Source organism: Chiloscyllium plagiosum, chromosome 17 (assembly GCF_004010195.1).
Source record: "Chiloscyllium plagiosum isolate BGI_BamShark_2017 chromosome 17, ASM401019v2, whole genome shotgun sequence".
Lineage (NCBI taxonomy): Eukaryota > Metazoa > Chordata > Chondrichthyes > Orectolobiformes > Hemiscylliidae > Chiloscyllium > Chiloscyllium plagiosum.
The window spans coordinates 68,285,134-68,308,165 of NC_057726.1; the positions used below are offsets into that span (position 1 = coordinate 68,285,134).

General features: G+C 41.5%; 1 protein-coding gene across 2 annotated transcripts in view; it reads left to right on the forward strand.

Moving 5' to 3' along the window:
* Nucleotides 1–23,032, forward strand: part of hydin (HYDIN axonemal central pair apparatus protein) — a 915,145-nt gene that overhangs the window by 744,171 nt on the left and 147,942 nt on the right. For both annotated transcript variants that reach the window (XM_043707374.1, XM_043707375.1), the window contains 5 exons: nucleotides 4,765–5,000; nucleotides 5,566–5,717; nucleotides 11,839–12,025; nucleotides 20,534–20,645; nucleotides 22,437–22,697. In XM_043707374.1, the coding sequence (XP_043563309.1) occupies nucleotides 4,765–5,000; nucleotides 5,566–5,717; nucleotides 11,839–12,025; nucleotides 20,534–20,645; nucleotides 22,437–22,697 (948 nt within the window). The remainder of the gene's footprint in view (nucleotides 1–4,764; nucleotides 5,001–5,565; nucleotides 5,718–11,838; nucleotides 12,026–20,533; nucleotides 20,646–22,436; nucleotides 22,698–23,032) is intronic.

Below are 23,032 nucleotides of genomic sequence, written 5' to 3' on the forward strand. Positions count from 1 at the left end.
ACCCTGTTCCTGCTGTTACCGCCTCGGGGACCCTGTTCCTGCTATTACCGTCATGGGGACCCTACTCCTGCTATTGCCGTCATGGGGATCCTGTTCCTGCTATTGCCGTCACCACAGGGATCCTGTTCCTGCTATTACCGTCATGGGGATCCTGTTCCTGCTATTACCGTCCCCAGATGACCCTGTTCCTGCTATTACCGTCATGGGGACCCTGTTCCTGCTATAACCGTCACGGGGACCCTGTTCTTGCTATTACTGTCCCCAGGGGGACACTGCTCCTGCTATTACCGTCACCACCGGGACTCTGTTCCTGCTATTACCAACCCCACAGAATCCTGTTCCCGCTATTACCGTCACCATGGGGACCCTGTTCCCGCTATTACCGTCACCACGGGGACCCTGTTCCAGCTATTACCGCTATGGGGTCCCTGTTCCTGGTATTATCATCATGGGGACCCTGTTCCCACTATTTCCACCACGGGGTCCCTGTTCCTGCTATTACCATCATGGGGACCCTGTTCCCACTATTTCCGCCACGGGGACCCTGTTCCCACTATTTCCACCATGGGGTCCCTGTTCCTGCTATTACCATCATGGGGACCCTGTTCCCACTATTTCCGCCACGGGGTCCCTGTTCCTGCTATTACCATCATGGGGACCCTGTTCCCACTATTTCCGCCACGGGGACCCTGTTCCCACTATTACCGCTATAGGGACCCTGTTCCTGGTATTACTGCCACGGAGACCCTGTTCCTGCTGTTTACCGCCACCAGAGACCCTGTTCCTGCTATTACCACCACGGGGACCCTGTTTCTGCTATTACCATCACCACGGGGATCCTGTTCCTGCTATTACTGCCTCAGGGATCCTGTTCCTGCTATTTCCGCCACGGCGACCCTGTTCCTGCTATTACCATCAAAGGGACCCTGTTCCTGCTATTACCGTCACGGGGACCCTGTTCCTGCTATTACCGTCTAAGGGACCCTGTTCCTGCTATTACCGCCACCGGGACCCTGTTCCTGTTATTACCGTCCCCACTGGACCCTGTTCCTGCTATTACCGCCGCAACGTGAACCCTGATCAGTTAACCGAACAATCAGTTATCCGAATAAAATATCCTTGTCTGTCTCGTTTGGACAATCGAGGCTGTTTGATATACTGAATTGTTTCACTGTAACTGGGTCAAAATCCTGCATCTCCCTCCCCATAGTTCCTTGCTTATATCAAGACCAACCACACTGCAATGATTCAAGCTGGTAGATCACCATCTCAACATAATAAGGACGTAATAGCAACTCATTTTGAAAATCATTATCAAATCAAGCAGATCAACATGGCTTCATAAATGGGAAATCAAGTCTGACTAATTTATTAGAAATTTTCTCAACCAAAGTGGATAGAGTGGAGCTTTGATTTGGACTTCCACAAGGTATCTCTCAAAGATTAAGTCATAAGATAAGAGCCCCTATTACAGCCTTGATCTAAATAAGGACAAAAGAGCTGGAAACCAGAGGAAAGGCAAAAATCATTGTTCTCCATATCAATGAAATATCTGATCGAATGTGATATCAAGGTGTTGGAGGTAGTATATAGGCATGGATAACGAACTGGCCAATGAACATGAAATAATGAGTGGTGATAACAGGTTTTTTTCAGGTTGATGCTCTATAACCAGAGGCATTCCACAGGGACCACTACTATTTACAATAAGTATTAATGGCTTGGAGGAAGGAAGTGAATGTACTATAGCCAAATTTGCAGATGGCACAAAAATAGATAGAAAGGCAAGTTGTGAGAGTGGCACTGGGCAGGTCTTACAGAATCATGGAATAGTTTCCTGGTCAACATACAAAGTGGCCTTGGCTCCCCGATAGTCCCCTGATAGACCTCCGCGTATTTAATTAGGAATTCACTCAGGAGCCATTTTCCAATTAAAAAATGTTGAGCCAATGAAGGTGAATCTCTCACAACCAATCTCATCTCATCAGGCTTGAGCCTGAGCCTTTTACTAAAATCATTGGTGACTGAACCAGCTGCTTTTGGTATGAGACTGGAACCAAAGGTGTACCCTTAATCTGTAAAGGCTCTCCAGTAAGATGGTCAGCTAAGTCAAAGCCTTGGCCTTAAGAGCCGCTTTCCAGAGCAACTTTTGTTAAAATCTGGTTCAGAGATCACTGATATGGCTATGCTGGTATCAATCGTCATTAGAACTGGTTGACCATTTAAGGTGTTGATTTTGATTGCTCAGCAACATTCAAATCAGAACCAATGTAACTGTTCCAAACAAGATGTAGGTGGACTTTCCAAGGTATGAACTCTCTTGGATATCGGCGTTTGAGTTATCTTACTCAACTTAGGTATAGTAGGTCTCTTTAGGTATCTCGAGTCCGCATGCTAGCAGCAATTATGTAACATGTCAGCCAGAATCCTGAAAAAAACCTTTAACTGTTTGGCCAAGGATTGGCTTTGTTTCGGGATTTTGTTAGGGCTGATCTGGGGTCCTTCTGATCAGGATAAGTCCTGAGTGAACCTATGCAATTGCCTGCAATCAAAGTGGTGTTCCCTAAGCTCAGCTGGACTGGTGAGGGTGTCCACTTCCATTGGAATATCCTGCAACTCAGATGCTCCACTTGCTGCATTTTCCAATGATGAAGCCTGTTTAAAGTCCAGTTGGGCTTCAGCTCATGGGTACTCTGGCACAGTTTCATCATTAATCCCAGATACCAAACAGTCTCTGAGCATCTCATCAAGAATTAAACTAAAGTCACATGCTTCTGCCAATCGTCTTAACCTAGTCAAAAATCCCAATATGGATTCCTGTTTCTTGAATTGCTGAGTAAAAACGATAGTGGTTTTGAATTAGCAGAGGTTTGGCTTCCTTAACTATATCCATCAATTCTTGAAAGGTTTTGGTACCTGGTGTCTCAGGGAAAGTTAGGCTCCTAACAGAATAAAATAACAGAAAAAGCTGCAGCTCCACAGGCTGTCAGGAGAATTACTTGTTGCTTAGTATCTGCAGTAATATTGTTTGCCAGGAAAAGATAATGCATTCTTTCCACATACCAACTCCAATCCTTGGCAGCAGGGTCAAACAAGTTCAGCTTCCCAAACAAAGGCATGATTTAAGAAATACTCACTCCAACCCAAAGACTACTGCGAGCGGGTTTCTTTGAGAACATGTTTTACTCTCGGCAACACGGGGCTGGTATCCTGTTACCAGATCACCCTTTATTTACACGTGAACAGTCCTTGACTCTATTACTGCCTCTTCAGAGTCAGCTAAGTATCTCTGACACTTCTTTTATTTTGTCAGCAGCAACTGCACTTAGTAAACTGGCTGTGGCCAGCTAGCTGAAAGCCAGTTCAGAGACTGAGGAGAACTTCTGAATCTCCTATTTTGTTAATTTTTTTTTCTTTCAGCTTGGAGTCAATCCCTGAAATCAGCAGACTCTGATTCCCCTTTTTTTAAATATATATAATATATATATATTCCCCACACTAACACAGCACAGTAGTAGTGCTTATATTTCCCCACAATGCCCGTGGTCTGTGTGTGCATGTGGTAAAAACTTGGTAAAACACACCATTGCGCAAAAAAACTTTATTCCATACTTTCCACCACCCAGGACAACAGCCATGCGGCCAGTGAACCATTAGCAACCAAAGCTGGATAAAGACTGTGCTTACATGAAGAAAGTGAAGAGGGAGGATAGGGATTAAATTAAGATAGAATTGGAGGGAAAAATAAAGCACTCCACCCCCACGGTGCCCACCTCTTCCTAAAGACATTGAAAGCATTGATGGACACCCATTACTCTCTCTGCAAGGAAACCCAGGCTCAAACATAGCCACGGAAGAGGGGCAGACAATCTGCAGAGATGACCGCCTCCAAGCAGACTGCCTGCACCTGTTTATAGTCAGCCTGGCCAGGCCTAGGAGCAGTCCTCCAATCTGCCCAACCCCATCTGCACCGGATGCCAAAAGATCAGCAGCATGGGGCTGAAGTGCAATCAAAAACATAGCAAAAGGTTTTACAAATAACTAAATCGGGGTTGCAAACACCCACAACCAATATGTACTTAGTTCACGGATTTCACAGAATAAACACTTGGACTGGGAATCTGTGAATCACTGCAACCTGTGATTATGCAGGACTCCTGGGTGCAACCCCTTTCATCCCGGATCCCCAAAGGAACAAACTGACAAAGGCGGACAACGAGGAAAAGAGTGCAATGCATGGGGCAGAAGTGCCAATAATGAGGCGGCACTATCTCAGGGTGGCTATAGGATTAGTAAGACAGCCTCATACACATGCACCATACCAGCCTGACACACTTCTGCACACATGACCAATCATTACCTTTCATCATAAACCACAGGGGCATTCTTCTATCTTATCTGTCAGCCAGGGCTCCCTGACTAAACCAGATTAATAGCTCCAAACAGGTAACTCATTTTCTGTGAGGTCCATCTGGCTGATCTTGTTACAAGTGGTCTATGCTGTGACCAGTGCATAGTGAATGAACAGTTTTCTTAATTTTTCTTGCCTTTCTTCTTTGACAAACAAGATAAGTTAAACATATTTGCAAGTTTCTTGTGGTATGCTGAGAAAAGGATTTACAAAAAATTTGATTCCTACATTTCTGAAATGCTTTATAAATTCCTTGAGATGACGATGTTTGGTAACCTGTTGGCTATGTGCTTACCTGTGTTAAGCTTATGCTTCCTTTGCTGTAGACTCATTGGTATTCATTGTTCGTCTAGGTATTGTGGTGGATGACATTGCTTCCATCTTTGAAGAGCATCATATTTGCCAGAATATTAATCTCCATCAGTGCTTGCAGTCTATTGTTTGCAGTGGAGTCTATGTGGAGGATGAGAAGAGATACCTTTTCCATAATATACATGTTGGAGATCAAGCTGAAGCTCATTTCAAGATTATCAATGGAGGGAAAGTAGCTGCTGATGTGCTCGTATCCGTTAAACCAGTTTCTAATAAGGTAAATGCACAGTGTAATTCAACAATGATGTTCAAACACAGTACACTATAACCTCTGAGATTGCAAGGTATTGTCCCAATTGATTTCACTCTAATTTAAATATGGACTACTCAATGAAAACACGTCGGATTTTAAATATAAGTTTTCCCTAGGCTGGTCGATGGTGTCAAGATTAGAGTGGTACTGATAAAGCACAGCCGGTCAGGCAGCATCCAAAGAGGAGGAAAGTTGACGTTTCGGGCAGGAGCCCTTCATCAGGAACTGGTTGATGGTGACCCCATGTCACAGGATGTGACTACAGAGTGATACCCTGAACGTCTCCTGCTAATGGGACATTATATGGGGCCTGTGGGCAGTTCCATTCCCAGTGCTTCAACTTTGCTCATTTCCACATCTATCCCACACCAATTGGGACACCAAACTCTGCCTCCTTAGCTCAGTTTTCTCTGCAAACGCTGCTGAGGATATCGTCTTTCCTGTGTTTTATTTCAAATTCGGTGACTTTTGCCTAGTCGTTAGAATTGTACTTTCACTGCTAATGTTTGGTTCACTGTTTGTTTTTCAGGCTGCTGCTCGCATTACTGATATTTTTGATGTGACACCCACCCGAATGAACATCCCGAGCTATGACCACAAATTTGTGGTTGTAACGTTCACTCCTCAGACTATGCAGAATTACCAGTGCATTTTCGAAGCTGTCGTGGAACCAACACCTGGGTATAGCATTGTCTATGGACATTATATAATTACAATTGTCGGGACAGAGCAAAAAATACATTTGATATACATAACTTATTTAAAGTAACTAAGTTGAAAAAGACATACAAAGGACAAACAAACTACAGAGGTTAATTTGCATTGACTACCAGGTTGGGGAGCTATTATTAAATGTACATTGAATCTTGATTAAGCATACAGGGTGTCCTTACTTAAAGTTGGCTTGCAATTGTGAAGACCTTAAGTGAAATAACTAAAAGTAAAGCATAGTTTTGACATGAGTCAGTACTAAAGCCACAGTTAGGTTCTTGAGGGTAATTTTTGCCTGAAAAAGCCAATGTCAAAAATTGAAATACTATGCCATACCTGTGTAGTACTGTGCATTTTGAGCTGAAATAACATGCAAACCCAAACAAGGAAAGTTTCAGTGAGAAAAAACAGCTTCTTGCTTTCAGGGAAGTCTGCAGATAAATTTACAGTACTACACATTGAACGTTCACATCCTCCATTGTCTTCCCTGTAGAGGAATATAGAGCAGACGCTTGGCTTATACAGGTACCTGAACAAAAAAAAAATTGTTTAAAAAAGGAATCATGATATTCAGCTGCAGAATGCAAACACATTGATGCCAACTCTAGTACCACAGTCAGGAGGCCTCTGAAAATACAGTGACACAAGGGGTCACAATGACCTGGTGGCCTTGTTGCTAGACTATTAATCGAAAAACTCAGCTAATGTTCAGGGCAAGGAATCATTCTGCTGATTACCATATATCATCCTCCCTAGGAGGAACCACTAGGAGGAACCACTTAGGATGACAAGGGTACAAAATGTATTCTGGGTGAGGGATTTCAATGTCGACCTCCAAGAGTGTGTGGAGTTTGCACATTCTCCCTGTGTCTGCGTGGGTTTCCTCTGGTGCTCCTGTTTCCTCCTACAATCTAAAGATGTGCAGATTAGGTGAATTGCCCATGCTACATTGCCCATAGTGCTCAGGGATGTATAGGTTAGGTGCATTAGTCGGGTAAATATAGAGGAATGGGTCAGGGTGGGATACTCTTCGGATGTTCGGTGTGGACTTGTTGGGCCAAAGGGCCTGTTTCCATACTGTAGAGATTCTGATTCTAAGTGGCTGTGCAGCAGTACTACTGTTCAAAGTGGTTGGGTTCTAAAGGACATAGCTACTAGACTGGCTGTGCAACAGGTAGTGAGGGAACCAACAAGAGGGAAAATACTTGACCTCATCCTTACTAATCTGCCAGCTGCAGAAGCATCTGTCCATGACAGTATCAGTAAGAGTGACGACCGCACAGTCCTTGTGGTACGAAGTCCTGCCTTCACATTGAGAGTACTCTCCATTGTGTTGTGTAGCACTATCACTGTGCTAAATTGGACAGACTTAAACAGGTCTATCAGCTCAAGACTGGGCATCCATGAGGTATTGTGGGCCATCACCAACAGCAGAAATGTACTCCAGCACAACCTACAACTTCATGGTTTATCCCCCACGCAATCATTACCATCAAGCCAGGGGAACAACCTTGGTTCAATGAAGAGTGCAGGAGGGCATGCCAGGAGCAGCACCAGGAATGCCTGAAAATCAACTGTCACCCTGGTGAAGCTACCAAACAGGCTACTTGTGTGCCAAACAGTTTAAGCAGCAAGTGATAGACAGAGCTAAGCGGTCCCCCAACCAACAGATCAGCTCGAAGTTCTGCAGTCCTGCCACATCCACTCATGAACAATGGTGGATAATTAAACAATACACAATCCCCATCCTCAGTGGTGGAAGTGCAAAAGATAAAGCTAAAGCATTAGAAGAAATCTTCAGTTCGAAGTGCCGATTGGATGATTCATCTCGGTCTCCTCTAGTGGTCCCCATATCAGTCTTCACCCAATTTGATTCACTCCATGTGATATCAAGAAACAGTTCTAGATGCTGGACACTGTGAGGACTATGGGCCCTGACAACATTCCGGCAACATTACTGAAGGCTTATGCTCCAGAACTTGCTCTCCCTTTGATCATCTCTTCCAATCTAATTACAACACTGGCATCTGCCCAACAATGTGGAAAATTGCCCAGGTATGTTCTGTACATAAGAAGCAGGACAAATCCAACCCAGTCAATTACCAGTCCATCAATCCAGTCTTGATCATCAGTAAAGTGATGGGAGGTGTCATCAATACTGCTATTAAACAGTACCCCTCAGTGATGCTCAGTTTGGGTTCTGCAAGGACCACTCAGCTCCTGACCTCATTACAGCCTTGGTTCAAACATGGACAAAGCTGAATTCCAGAGGTGAGATGAGAGTGACAGCCCTTGACATCAAAGGTGCATTCGCCTGAGTGTGGCAGCATGGAGCTCGAGCAAAGCTGGAATCAATGGGTCAGAAGCCAACTCTACACTGGTTGAAGACATACCTGGCACACAGGAAAATATTCATGGTTGTTGACACAGTCATTTCAGCTCTGGCACATTTCTGCAGAAGTCCCCCAGGTTAGTGTCCTCGGCCCAATCAGCTTCAGCTGCTTTATCAATGACCTTCCCATCATCATAAGTCAGCAGTGGGGATGTTTGCTGATGATTGTGCAATGGAGCACCATTTGTGATTCCTCAGATACAGAAGCAGACCACATTCAAATGCAACAAGATCTGGACTATAACTAGGCTTAGTGGCAAGTAACATTTGTGCCACACAAATGCGAGGCTCTGATCATCACCAATAAGGGACATTGTAACCACTGCCCCTTGACATTCAATGGTGTTATCATCTCTGAATCCCCCAATATCAACATTCTGGGGGTCACTGTTGATCAGAAACTCAACTGAACTTTGCCACACAGGCACAGTAGCTACACGAGCAGAGGCTAGGAATACTGCAACAAGGAACTCACCTTCTAATTCCCCAAAGCCTGTCCATTGTCTACAAGGTACAAGGCACAAGTCAGAAGTGTAATGGAATACTCCCCACTTGTCTAGATGGGTGCAGCTCCAACAACACTCAAGAAGCTTAACCATCCAGGACAAAGCAGCTGCTTGCTTCACACTACACTCACAAGCATCCATTCCTTCTAGCATTGATAGTCAGTAACAGCAGGGTGTACTATCTAGAAGAGGCATTGCAGAAATTCACGAAAGATCTCCAGACAGCACCTTCCAAACCCATGGCTACTTTCATCTGGAAGGACAAGGGTAGCAGGTACATGGAAACACCACCACCTTCAAGTTCCCCTGCAAGCCACTCATCACCCTAACTTGGAAGTATATCGCTGTTCTTCCACTATTGATGGGTCAACATCCTGGAATCCCCGCTCTAATGGTCAACCCACAGCAGTTGAACTGCAGCAGTTCAAGAAGGCAGCTCATCACCACCTTCTCAAGGGCAACTGCTCTCCCTCAGCTGATAAATCAGTTCTCCCTCATAATGGAGGAAACACTGAGGATAACAGAGGCACAAAGTGCACTCTGCTGGGAGATTTCAATGTCCACCACCAAGAGTGGGCAGTAAATGCTGGCCAGCCAGCGACACCAACATCCCGCAAATGAATAAAAATAAAAATGATACAATGACATTCGACATGACCAGGAATGTCAAAAAACTGTATGACACTCTAAATAAAGAGAAAGGACAATAAAAAAGCAACAACTCTTCAGCAAAATTACTTTTAAAATGCAAGAGATAAAACTAGGATTCCCATTACTCAAGTGAAATTTGATTATGTAAATTCTGGGTACTATTTTTGTTCCAATATTGGATCTGGAAGGTGCAAACACATCTGATGCACGTGTGTCCAGTGCTATTGGCTATTCCCTTGCACTGACAGCATATGCCTGAAGTCTTCAGAATGGACAGATCATAATGTCAGTCAGTGTGAAATACTGGTTTGACACTGCCTATTTGAGCTCACAGCTGCAGCTAACACCTTTCGAATACAGACAGTTGAACACAAGTTCGCCCGCAGCAACTACTTTCAGGTTATCTGCTGATTGATATTTACTGGCTGTAGCTGCCTCTGCAGAAGGGTTTAGTGACTGATAGCATGATGTAAGTCTACAGGTAAAGTTATGGCAGGTGCTGAAGGAATTAATACACACTTCAAAAGTTCTGATAAAACAAACAGCTCCAAGATGTGGATGCAGTAGTTTGCTACTTTGGATTTTGAATGAACCTCGACAAAACACATATTTTCAGACCTCTTTAAGAAAGATATGCTCCAAAGGAGGAGGATAGTGTGTCTTCTCCACTGTCACTGCCTCATGGGCAGGGAGGGAGTGAGACTTTAGGCTTGCAGAAAAGATCTAGCACCATTCACGTCAATAGCCAAGCTTTGTATGGGTGATTGTTTGAAATTTTTGGGGATGAGACATTCTACTAAATGACATTGATTGTAAAAAACAGCATCCACAATCTCCTTTTCCCATACGTCTCAAAGACATTATGCACAGAGCAAACCCCGGCTACACCCCATCCCTGACAGTCCTATTTGTTACTCTCTAACAGGTTGGAAGCTCTTACCCAGATGCATTGTGTACCTGCTCCACCTACACTGATGCACCCCTTTAAGAGTTTCTCACCTCACGTAAATTTGGGTCATCTGTGGGGGCATGCTACTAACTAACTGCATGTGGTTACATATTACTGGATTACATTCCATCAAAAGAGCAGACTACTCAAAGTTTGCATGCTGCCTTCATCAAAAGAATCATACGTGGGTCAATTTCACAGTGCAGTCCCTGCCCCTGCGCAGTTCTGGTCATCATACAACAGATAAAGATATTGAGCCAGAAGTGAATGTTCCCACAGTGATAGTTACTGTAACCAGGAACCTTAGAGCTGGCTGATACCAGAAAAGAAGAGACCAAGAGGAGCCTTCAGATGATTTAAAAGTATGAAAGCATTTGATAGAGTAGATGTACAGAAATTGTTTTCACTTGCAGGTGAGTTCATATCAAGGGGCATAAAACAAAAGTCAGATCAAAGGAAACAAATTGTGAAAGCTTTCTTCACAGACAATATTGTGAATGTTGAACTTACTGCCAGAGTGGGCTGGTATTTACTTTGTGGCTTGATTCATAAATTAGGACAGAACCAATGTTTAAATTCTTGCTGCTTACAGTTGAGATTTCTCTTTCCTGTTTTTGTTGGAATTGGCACCTTTTTAAATCTCTTGTTTTATGAGTGGTGGTACCTATTTGTAGCCTCATCTAAATCTATTGGCCTGGGGGCAGCCATTTCTGCAGAGTGGATGGGAGTGGCATATGAGGACCCTGTGGAATCACTGACATAACAGACTCCATAGGAATTAGGAGAAAGTGAGGACTGCAGATTCTGGAGATCAGAGTCGAGTCTGGGGTACCAGGAAAGCACAGCAGGTCAGGCAGCATCCCAGGAGCAGGAGAATCGACGTTTCGGGCATAAGTCCTTCATCCTTCATCTTCCAAGGATGCCTACTTTGAAGAAGTTCGCCTCCTCTCTACACAAGGATCTGAGTGAGTCCCTCACTCATTGCACCCCCCCCCAGCCCTGAAATTTTTCAGCCACATCCTGAAGCAGACTCGCTACCACAACCACATCTCCTTCCTCAGTGCCTGCCATTCCTGATGAAGGGCTTCTGCCGAAACGTCAATTCTCCTGTTCCTGGGATGCTGCCTGACCTGCTGTGCTTTTCCAGCACCACACACTCAACAGTTTGCTTCCTGAAATGACCTGCAAAGGTCCTGGTGATTTACAAATGAGCATAATGGCTCATATCCTAGATTGGGAAAAGGTAAAAGTTGTGTCTGATACAGGCACAATTCTGCAGCAGTGCAGGATCTGTCATTAATCTAACTTGCTCCCACTATCTGCACACACACAAGAAATATTGGCCCAGGTGAGGGTGTGGGTCGATGCTGCCATACATAAAACAATGGACCTGTAAGTTTTAAAAAAAAAAGGAGAAATTGCAAAATCTAACTATACAAAGTAAAAATCCAATTATTTTTACAAGTGTTTGCAAGATTAGCATTGCAGAATGAATGGAGTTGTATATCCACAGATTAAATATCTGAATTTACTATAGCTTTGTACTATTTTCTTAGGGAAGACTGCATTCCTTTCTCATCTTTTGTTTTCCAGTGTTCCTAAGTCAAAGTCCTTGGTATTTGATATCATTGGAGATGGGAACCTGCCCCGGATCAACGTCCTGCAGCCTATGCTGCGCAATAAGAAAGGGAACCCACTGCTAATCTACTCACGTCTACTGTTAGGTCGAACAGAGAAGCTGCCTGTTGTCCTCAAAAATGATGGTACCTTACCTGCCCAGGTAACATGTGAACCGAATGGTAATATATTTAGTAGTAATATAGTGGTATAAAATGTACCTTCTTTAATTTCAAGAAATTCACTCTTGCAAATAGTTTTCTGCTGCAGCAATTATTTTCTTGGCTTCCCACACTGCAGCACACCACATTCAAATTGCGTCCACTCTGTATCCAAGTATGATCGGGGGGATTATGACCAATATCTCCACAATTTTCTCCCTTCAGTGGTTTTTTCAGTGTGTTTGTATGAGGGTGAGGGCTGCAGGATGGGCGAGCTAACTGATGATGGCTTTATGGAAGCTGTTCAAGTGGGGGGATAGCAAAATGGAATATCGCATAAACAGGGGACCGATTAGTAAAGGGGATTTGCACCATTCTCTGCAGAAAAGAGCATTAGTTTAGAAGTCTGTGCTGCTTGTCCGGTGCCAACGGGTGGAGAGAAACTTAGAGTTGGGAGGGGAGATTCAGTCATAGTTATCCCTGTAGTCACCAATAACGTAGACATGACAAGAAAAAATGTTTTGCATAGCCAGCAAGAGGAGCTAGTCATCAAATTATGACATGAATTGTGACCTGAATATTGAAAGATGCATGACATTAAGGCAGCACAGGGCACTAGGAAAAGGTGGTGGGGTTAATTAAGGATGGTATTCACACAGTCATAAGAAATGGCCCACATTCAGGAAACCAACATGTAGAGGTGGTTTGGGTAGGGATGAGAAAGGGTAGATGCAAGAAGTGGCATATGGGAGTGTTGTACAGGCATCCTAACAGTAACCACATGGTAGGGTAAAGTATGAAAGAAGCAATTACAAGAGCTCATCAGATATGTATGGCAATATCGTGGAAATCTTAGTCTACATGTAGATTGGAAAAATCAGGTGAGCAAAAGTAGCCTGGATTAGAAATTCACAATGTTTAGGATAGTTTCTTAGGACAGTATGTTCTGGTTATACAGCAGGTTATACTAGGTTACACAATATACATTGTGTTAGAATTAATTAGTTATCTCACAGTAAAGGTTCTGTTAGGCAGAAGGAACTGTAATGTTATTGAATTTCACATTCAGTTGGAGGGACAGTTGGAGTGGGTACCAAACTCTTATTTTAAACATAAGTAAAGACAATGATGATGGCAAACATGTTCACACAGAGGATATCTGGAATGAACTACCAAAGGAAGTGGTAGATGCAGGTACAGTTACAACTTTTCAAAGGCATTTGGATAGGTACATTAATAGGAAAGGTTTAGAGGGATATGGGCCAAACGCAGGCAAATGGGACTTGTTTAGTTTGGAAAGCTTGGTTGGCTTTGATATTTTGGACCAAAGAGCCTGTTTCTGTGTCATATGACTCTAGCCAGCTAAAATGAACTGGCAAATGGGGATGAGGGATAGGTCAATGGAATTGCTCCTTATTCAGTTGACATGGGTATATGAAATTGGTTTATTTCCAGCAAGCCTCTACGTTCACTCAATGCTATCTTCTTTCATTCATGTCTCTTCATGAGAACCTTAAACAAAGTGCTAATGCTAACTTTTTAACATAGATTTCTTAAATACATGCATTTAAGATAATATCTTAGAATATACAGAATGGATACATTCCAATGAGTAAGCAAAATTCTGAGTAGAGAATCCATCATCACTAGTTAATTAAAAAGAGATTATCTATTTAAAAGAAAAGGCACTTTATTGCACCAAAGTGGCGAGAAAATCGAACAAAATATGAAAACCAACAAAGAAATACTAAAAATGAATATGATGAAAGTTCATGGGTATTACTTATTGGAAACTTGAATTCGAGAGAGAATACCTTTAAATCAAAATTGTATTTCTATTTTATGTAGGTTATGAAAAGAAACACTTCATTTTTGAGTTCGGAGTGGTCCCTACGTGTCTGGAAATTAGTTTACTTGCATTTAAATTGAGCTTTTAAAACTCATTGAGATGAGTATTTTGATGCTTTAGGAAACAAAGAGTAGAAAGGAGAAAAAGCAGGGCTATTGTCGAGCAGCAAGGTGCCCTATGACATTGAGAGACAGAGGCAGAAATAAGCAGAACCTAGTTTTTTTTTAAGAAAGAAGCTTTATTTATTGTATGTACAGGTTTCTGTCAGACAGAACAGATCTTTGGCATCAAGGTGCTGTTACCTTAGAAGTTTTCAAAGTAATTTGATGAGACAAGCAGTCCTGAGGACTTATTACCAGGAGGAGAAAGCTGCAGAAACAGAATACTATGGAAGAGGTGTTTAAGAAACCTATATTAAGAAGTAACATTAGCACTTTGTTTAAGTATCTCATGAAGAGGAATAAATGAATGAAGATAGCATTGAGCGCATGTAGAGGTTTGCTGAAAAGAAACCAGTTATACCCATGTCAACTGAACAAAAATCTTTAATGTGGAAACATGGTGAGCATTCACTGAGGTTCATGTGTCTGTAAGGTTGTTGTAAAAGTAAAAGAGTTGAATCCTTATTTCGATTATTTATCGTAAAACCATTTCAAATACTACTTATATCATGTAAAATGGTGTATTTCCCTTTTTGTGTGTAATAAACTTTGATACTTCTTTGTTAAAAATACTTTTGTAGTTTCTTGTATGAAAATGTTCAATGATGGAACACCATGGTAGCCAAATTAGTCATAGAGTTGTACAACTTGGAAACAGACCCTTTGGTCCAACTGTTGATGCTAACCAAGCTTCCCAAACTCAACTCATCCCACTTGCCTTTGTTTGGTCCACATCCCTCTCAACCTTTCCTATTCATGTACCTGTCCAAATGTGTTTTAAGTGTAAACTGTATTGCATCTATAACTTTTGGCCTATCAAACAGGTTTCACTCTGGGATCAGGCCTGTCTGGTATGATCTGAAAATGTGTTTCTGGAAAAGCGCAGCAGGTCAGGCAGCATCCAGGGAACAGGAGAATCGATGTTTCGGGCATAAGCCCTTCTTCAGGAATCCTGAAGAAGGGCTTATGCCCGAAACGTCGATTCTCCTGCTCCTTGGATGCTGCCTGACCTGCTGCGCTTTTCCAGCAACACATTTTCAGCTCTGATCTCCAGCATCTGCAGTCCTCACTTTCTTCTGTCTGGTATGATCACCAACTGGAATCATAGTAATTACTGAAGAGGGAAAATTTAGAGTACAAGAAAATGTGAACTAGAAGAGATAAAACATATTTACAATTTTTTTAAAAATTAAATGAGTTAACAAAATGAGTAATCATCCTGTAGAAATTAAGTCTAGGGAATAAATAATGAAAAACACAGAGTTGGCAGACGAATTGAAGAGGTACTTTGTTTCAGAATTCACTTTAGAGAATACAAGTAATATCTCAGAAATAGCTGTAAGTTCGGAAATGGACAGAATAGCAAAATGCAAAAAAATTACTTTCATGAGGGAAGTGGAGCTAAGCAAATTGTTGAAGCTATGGACTGACAAGGAAAGACATAGCTACTGAGATAGCTGATGTGTTCTTCTCTTCCCCCAAACACCCTATATTTGGGAAAGCTTCCTTTAGATTGGGAAAGTAGTGAATGCAGTTACTTCATTCAAAAAGTGGGGGAGACAGAAGCAAGAAACTGCAAGTCCTATTAATTTCATGGTATAAATGTTAAAAGCTATTATGAAAGACATTATAGCAAGGCATTTACCAAGGTTAAAGGCAATCAGGCTGAGCCAGCATGGTTTTGTGAAAAGGAAATCTTGTTTAACCAATTTATTGGAATTTTTTGAGAAAGTTACATGTACTCTAAGTAAAGAAGTACTGGTGGATCTACTGTACGAGGATTTCCAGAAAACATTTGATAAGTTGCTACATCACAGGTTATTACAGGAAAGAAAATCATATGGTATAACAGGTAATACATTGGCATGGATAAAAGGTTGGCTGGTTAGTGGGAAACAAAGAATAGGCATAAATGAGTAATTTTTTGGTGGCAACATGTAATGAGTGGTATGCCATAGGGATCAGTCAGGGGCTTCAACCTTTTACAATTTTCTTCAGATAGATACTCTACAGTGTGAAAACAGGCCTTTCGGCCCAGCCAGTCCACACCGACCCTCCAAACAGTAACCTACCCAGACCCATTTCCCTCTGACTAATGCACCTAACAATATGGGCAATTTAACACGGCCAATCCACCTGACCTGCACATCTTTGGACTGTGGGAGGAAACCCGAGCACCCGGAGGAAACCCACACAGACACGGGAGAATGTGCAAACTCCACACAGACAGTTGCCCGAGGCTGGAATAGAACCTGGGACCCTGGTGCTGTGAGGCAATAGTGTTAACCACTGAGCCACCATGCCACCTGTACATTTGTACAAATGACTTGAATGAAGATATGGTTTCCAAATTTACTGATGACAGAAAGATAGGTAATAAAATAAGTTGCAGTGAGGACATAAGGAGGCTTCAAAGGGAATCAGTCGGGTTAAGTGAATGGGAAAAGATCTAGCAAATGGAGTAAAATGCAGAAAATGTAAGTTATCCATATTGGCAAGAAGAATAAGAAAAAAGTATGTTATTTAACTGGTGAAAGATTGCAGAGTTCTGAGACAAAGAGGTATCTGTGCATGGATCACAAAAGGTTCGAATGCAAGTACAGCAAGTAATTAGGAAGGCTAAAGAAAAGTTATGTTTTATTGTGAGGGCAATTGAATACAAAAGTAGGAAGTATTATGCTTCAGTTATGGGGCATGGATGAGACCACATCTGGAGCACTGCGCTTTAATGAAGAATGCAAATGTACTGGATATAATTCAGAGAAGGTTTACTCGACTAAAACATGGAATAGGTAGGTTTTCTTATGACAAAAGGCTAGACTTGTGAATGCTGGAGTTTAGAACCATAACAGATGATCTGATTGCAACATACAAGATCCCGAGGGGGTCTGGACAGGGTGCATATGAAAAGGATGTGTCCTGTGTGGGAGAATCAGAGGTCACTGTTTAAAAATAAGGAGTCAATCATTTAAAGCAGAATTTTTTTCTCACAGAAGAGTGAACTGTTTTTCTGAGAAGATGGTGGAAACAAAGTCTTTGGGTATTTTTAAAACAGAGGAAGATTGATTCTTGTTAAGCAAGCAGGTAAAAAGGGTAAACCAGCAGGTAGACTGGATCATGGAATAATCAGATCAGTCATAATCTTAGTTAATGGCAGGATCAAGGATCAGACTGGCCTACTCCTACCCTTAACTTGTATGTCCCTATGTTCATCCTCCAATGGATTCCATCCATTGGGAGCTTTCCAACTTTAATTACAGTAATCCTTCTAAATAACACTCTTTCAATTTTAACCCTTTCCATTCTTGTACCTGAGGTAACTAATATTTGACTAATATTCTGGTGAGAAACATTAGGTTTGATTAAGAGGTCCTGATTGGGTTAACTGTGGATCAGCTACCTTACTAAAACTAATTGCCATCAAGCTTGATTTGTGGCTTTTTTCACAGAAGATTACCCAGCATGCCTTGGTATCTTGGCAAGAGACTCCCTGGGCAGTTTCATGATCTCATTGTCAGTTTACACTGCAGGTTTGAAGCTTGTACTATGTCGGGAACACCCACAAATTGGCTATTTAGTGGTCAGAAGTCATGACAATTGGAAGACCATTTGACCCAGTGAGCCTTCTATGCTACCTGACACAGCCCCCACTGGTTTTCAGAGAACTTTAAAATGAAAGTGAAGAAAAAAATCAATGAGACAGGATTTCATATTGCACCCAGACAGGTACAAAGGGTTTCCAAACATACCTGAAGCATTGGGTCTCTTGTCGGATACCAAAAGGCACCACCCAGGTAGTCGCTCTGCTCCCCCACCTCTGAAAACCTGGAGATAGAGTGGACAATCCTAAAATTAATTGGACAGCTACCTGCCACTTGTGGGCAGATAGCCCTGCAGGTACCCCACTTTCTCTCAGGCTAGATTTTTTATCCCAATGTGCTTACAATATTGATATTTTGTATGGAATTGCTGTGTAAGTGACCTTAAGGTGATATCACCAAATGTAACACCTTTACATTCCTTAAATTTGAATGAATTACTGCTCAATGGGTCAAGATAATCCATTGATCAATCAAATTTGCCACATTGAGGTACATATACTGATACTATACAACTATAAAAGGAGTCTACAACCAAGACATTCATTACATGATTGAAAAATGTTCAGATTCATCACTCCTTCATTAACTTAGTGTTACTTCAAAAACCCTGCCTTTTCTCTCTGAATAATTTATCAGACAATACTCAATCTCATCTAAGATATCAATGAACATTTCCTTGAGAGTTATTCCTCCATTACTACTGTTCTAATTTCATCTTCTGATCTACCTAGATTCACTATACATGGTTATAACACCACTAATTGTTGTGTTGCATCCAATAACTGGATTGTTACAAAATCTGATAACCATTAAGTGTCCTGTACTCTATCACAACATAGCTCATTTGTTCCATGAAATAAATAACTTTTCTCAGGATTTATTTAGAAATAAAGCAGGCATTTGATCCAGAGTATATTTTTCCATCAATAATCGCAACAGAACTATCGTATACTTCAGTACAAATAAATAAGTTTCTCAACTATCTGTACATACCATGATATGTTCTTCCATAGAAGATCAATCCATTCTGATGGCACTATAGGCATTTAAGCACAAAATACAATACCAAGCACAAACCTTATTTCCCCCTTAGTCGAGTACTGTAGATGTCCACATTATGACCGATGGAAGAATGAAGTTGTCATAATTAAGATTCTGAGAGTATCTGAGCAAATCAGAGCCCAACAATTTAAACTTACTTTCTGAAAATGTCTACCATGGGAGTTTAGATTTTATGTTCAAAAAACCCAAAGCACTCACCTCTGCTCCAGTGTAGGAACTCATATAACCAGGCAGTAAGGAAGAGAAACAAAAGCAGAAACTACTGGAGAAACTCAGCAGTTCTGGAGGCATCTGTGGAGAGAAAGCAGTGTTCAGAATTTAAGTCAAACTCTGAAGAAGGGTCACTGGACCTGAAACATTAACTCTGTTTTATCTCCACAGACACTACCAGACCTGTTGAGTTTTTCCAGTAATTCCTGGTTTTCTTTCAAATCTTCATCAGTTCTTTATTTATCTTAGTGAAGAAGGAACACTGGAGAACCTAATAATTGTGTACTTCAACACACAGAAGAATACTCAACAAATGCACTTTCAGTCTGCTCCTGGTTACAATTTTTAATCAACTTGTTTGGACATGTTCTGAAATTACCTTCATAGCCATGACGTCTTGAAATGGGTGTTGGACCAAGACTTTTGTATCAGAGGAAAGGGCAGCATTACTGAGCCACAAAGTGAACACAAGTCAGTGTCAGTTATTATTTAGTGCAAGCTTATAATTAACCTCTAACTCATAGACAATTAACACCCTTGATTTCTGCTATTTCTGAAAATTACTCTACCACTGGCACATCCCAGTTGGAATTGAAGTGAGGGATTGAATTTGTTTATCTCTTTTGAAGGAATGAGCAAATTAATGCATATGGAGAACTTGTCAGGGAGGGCTGTGCTTTTGCTTTTATAATATATTTCCATTCCTTTTCATACATAATCAGAGTACATAGCTGAAAATGTGTTGCTGGAAAAGCGCAGCAGGTCAGGCAGCATCCAAGGGACAGGAGAATCGACGTTTCAGGCATAAGCCCTTCTTCAGGAAGGGCTTATGCCCGAAACGTCGATTCTCCTGTTCCTTGGATGCTGCCTGACCTGTTGCGCTTTTCCAGCAACACATTTTCAGCTCTGATCTCCAGCATCTGCAGTCCTCACTTTCTCCTCCATAATCAGAGTACATGGTTAGTTGTAGTTGATTTTGATTGATTCATACACAATGGGTCAAAGAGCCTCTTTCTGTGCTGTAGATCTCTATGACTCTGTGTGCATAGATCACCAAAGTGTTAACTAGAGAGACACTGAGGCTTTAAAAGTAAGCCATCAGGCATTTCGGCTGCTCATTTGAGTTACTAGACAACAGGTTTTGGAATTTTCAGTGGACAGCTTCCACCTTTTTGAGTGATGTCCTGAGGGCTCAATTCCTCATGGACAATAAATTACATATAAACAGATGCTGGAAAAACTGGATAAGGAGGTAAATTGGATTATTAATGTGTGGTTTGTATTCCTCGATGGAATCTGTCCTTGAAATTGAGCGTTTGGCTCTGTACATTTTGTATAGATAGTTGAGAAACCTATTTACTTGTTCTCAAAATAAAACTATTTGAGAAATATCATAGAGTGTAATTCTCCTACAAGATGAGAAGTCTGAGAATGACCTCATATTAATTTCCTCATTAATAGAAATGAGGAAACCTATATCCATATTATTTCCCCTGTCAAAAATAAGTCCATTGGTGTTTGTAGGATAATTTGAAGGAGGACAATTTAACAATCCCAAATACATTCATATCAGAGTTTGTCGATCTTCACATAAATAATCTATCAACTGGGTTCTTTTCTTTATAGGTGTCTGTCAATATCTCTGATGATTATGGAGTGTTTTCTCTGAAGGAATGTATTGGAACCATGTGCACCTATCCTAAACACCAGTATATTCAAGAAGAGAATCCAGAAAAAGGTAACAAACAGAAAGTGAGCTACTTACAGGGGCAGTATTTTTATACACAGGGAACAAGACAGGGCAAATTAATTGAAATATGTTGATTATAACTTTAGACTGGTTCAGCAACATGGCGTGAATGTTGTTAATGTATAATAGATGTTTGGTTATAATTGGGGCAGCTGTGTGATTGATGTTGGTTGGATCAAGAATGGATGGTGCTCAAGTCAGTGGAGGATTCTGGTTGGGATGGGTTGATGCTGTTTGCTGTTTTTTTATTCATTCAGTCATTCTCATTGAGATACTATGCGTCGTTTGCACCTGACAATTGCTCGCAGTATTTTAATCAATGTTAGTGAACAGCTACTAGTCTGAAAAATGAACACTATATCAAACATAGCCCCTCGCTTCATGCCAAGGACACTTACATAGGAATAAGATTTCACATTTCAGCTGAGATTTCTTCACCAACTTCCTTACTGAGCAATAACATTGAACAACAAATTATGATTCTGGGGATCTCTGTTCTGCTGGATATTCTGACACTGCAAGAAGTCTCATTGAGCATGAATGAAGTGGAAGGGATGGCCAAGTGGTATTATTGCTAGATTATCAATCCAGAAACTCAGCTAATATTCTGGAGATGCAGGTTTGAATCTCACCATGAAATTTGAATTCAATTAAAAATAAATCTGGAATTAAGAATCTACTGATGACCATGAAACCATTATCGATTATCAGGAAAAACCCATCTGGTGCACTCATGTGGATCAGGGAAGGAAATTTGCCATCCTCACCCAGTCTGGCCTGCATATGACTCCAGACCGACAGCATTGTGGTTGACTCTCAACTGCTGTCTGAAATGGCTGATCAAGCCACACATTTGTACCAGTCACTCCAAAATCTGAAAGAAATCCACCTGACGAATCACCTGACATCAACCTAGGCAGCAGAAAAGAAATATAAACAGCCCTGTCAACCCTGCAAAGCCCTCCTTACTAACATCTGGGGGCTAGCCCCAAAATTGGGAAAGTTTTTTCACAAATAAGTCAAGCACCAACCTGACATGGTAATACTCACATCACACCTTACAATATAAGAAATTATATCTTACAGACAATGTCCCGGACACCAGAACACTTAGTCTAGGAGTTGGGGTGTCATGTTGTGGCTGTGCAGGACATTGGTGAAGCCACTTTTAAAATACTGGATACAATTCTGGTCACCCTTCTATAGGAAAGATAGTGTCAAACTTGAGAGTGCAGAAGAGATTCACAAGGATGTTGTCAGGACTAGTGGGTTTGACGTATAGGGAGAGGCTAATAAGACTAAAGCTTTCTACACTGGAGCATTGGAGGCTTATAGGGGAGAACTTATAGAGGTTTATAAAATCATGAGGAGCATAGATGGGGTGAATAGCCACAGTCTTGTTCCTAGGAAGTATGAGTCCAAAACCCAAGGGCACAGGTCTAATGTGAGAGGGGAAAGATTTAAAAAGGACCAAGGGTAACATTTCTGTCCAGACGGTGTTGTGTGTGTGGACAAGCTGCCAGAGGAAGTGGTGGAGACATTTAATTGGGTACATGGAGAAGAAGGGTTTAAAGGGATATGGGGAAAATGCTGGCAAATGGAACTAGGCAGATCTGGTCGGTGTGCACAAGTTGGACCAAAGGGTTTGTTTCGTGCTGTGTGACTCTGTGACTTTATGATTCTCCCTCTTTTAATAACTCAAGTTTCAAAGCCTAATTTTCTATGACTTTGAAAATGGTTATCAAACTAAAACCATATTTTACTTTACCTTACACACAGTAAAGGAAAGTTGCATGCTCACTATCAAGCTCAACAGTGGGGAGGAGGCCAAGTTTGATGTTTCCTTCCAACCAACCTTAGCTCAGCACCTGGAAGGAGCATTGTACTTGACAGTGCTCAACAACCAGTTTGAGGACACCATCATACGACTAATTGGTGAAGGTTTTCAGGATGATATCACATTTGACAATATCCATGGACTAGGAAGAACTGACTCAGTGGAAAGTTTTACAAACTTTCTGGAGGACACTGACATTAAAGGTGAGGACTATTTGCAATTTTGTTGCAATACCAAGTGTAAATCCCAGATGCAAATCATGAGAATTTAGACAAGCACCAAAGGAGGTCATGTCTGGGGTAGCAAGTTCAACGCATGGCGAAATGCTTTTTAACTTTTCTGCCTTTACCACCACTAAAGGCAGTACGTTATAGATACTACCATCCTCTGGGTGAAAATATTTATCTGCAATTTTTCTCTAATCCTTATGTCAATTATGTTAATTCCATGGCTCCGGTTATTCATTTTCAGTCTGTCCAAATTCCTCATTATCTTATTCACCTCAACTAAATCTCTCTTCAGCCTCCTTGGATCCAAA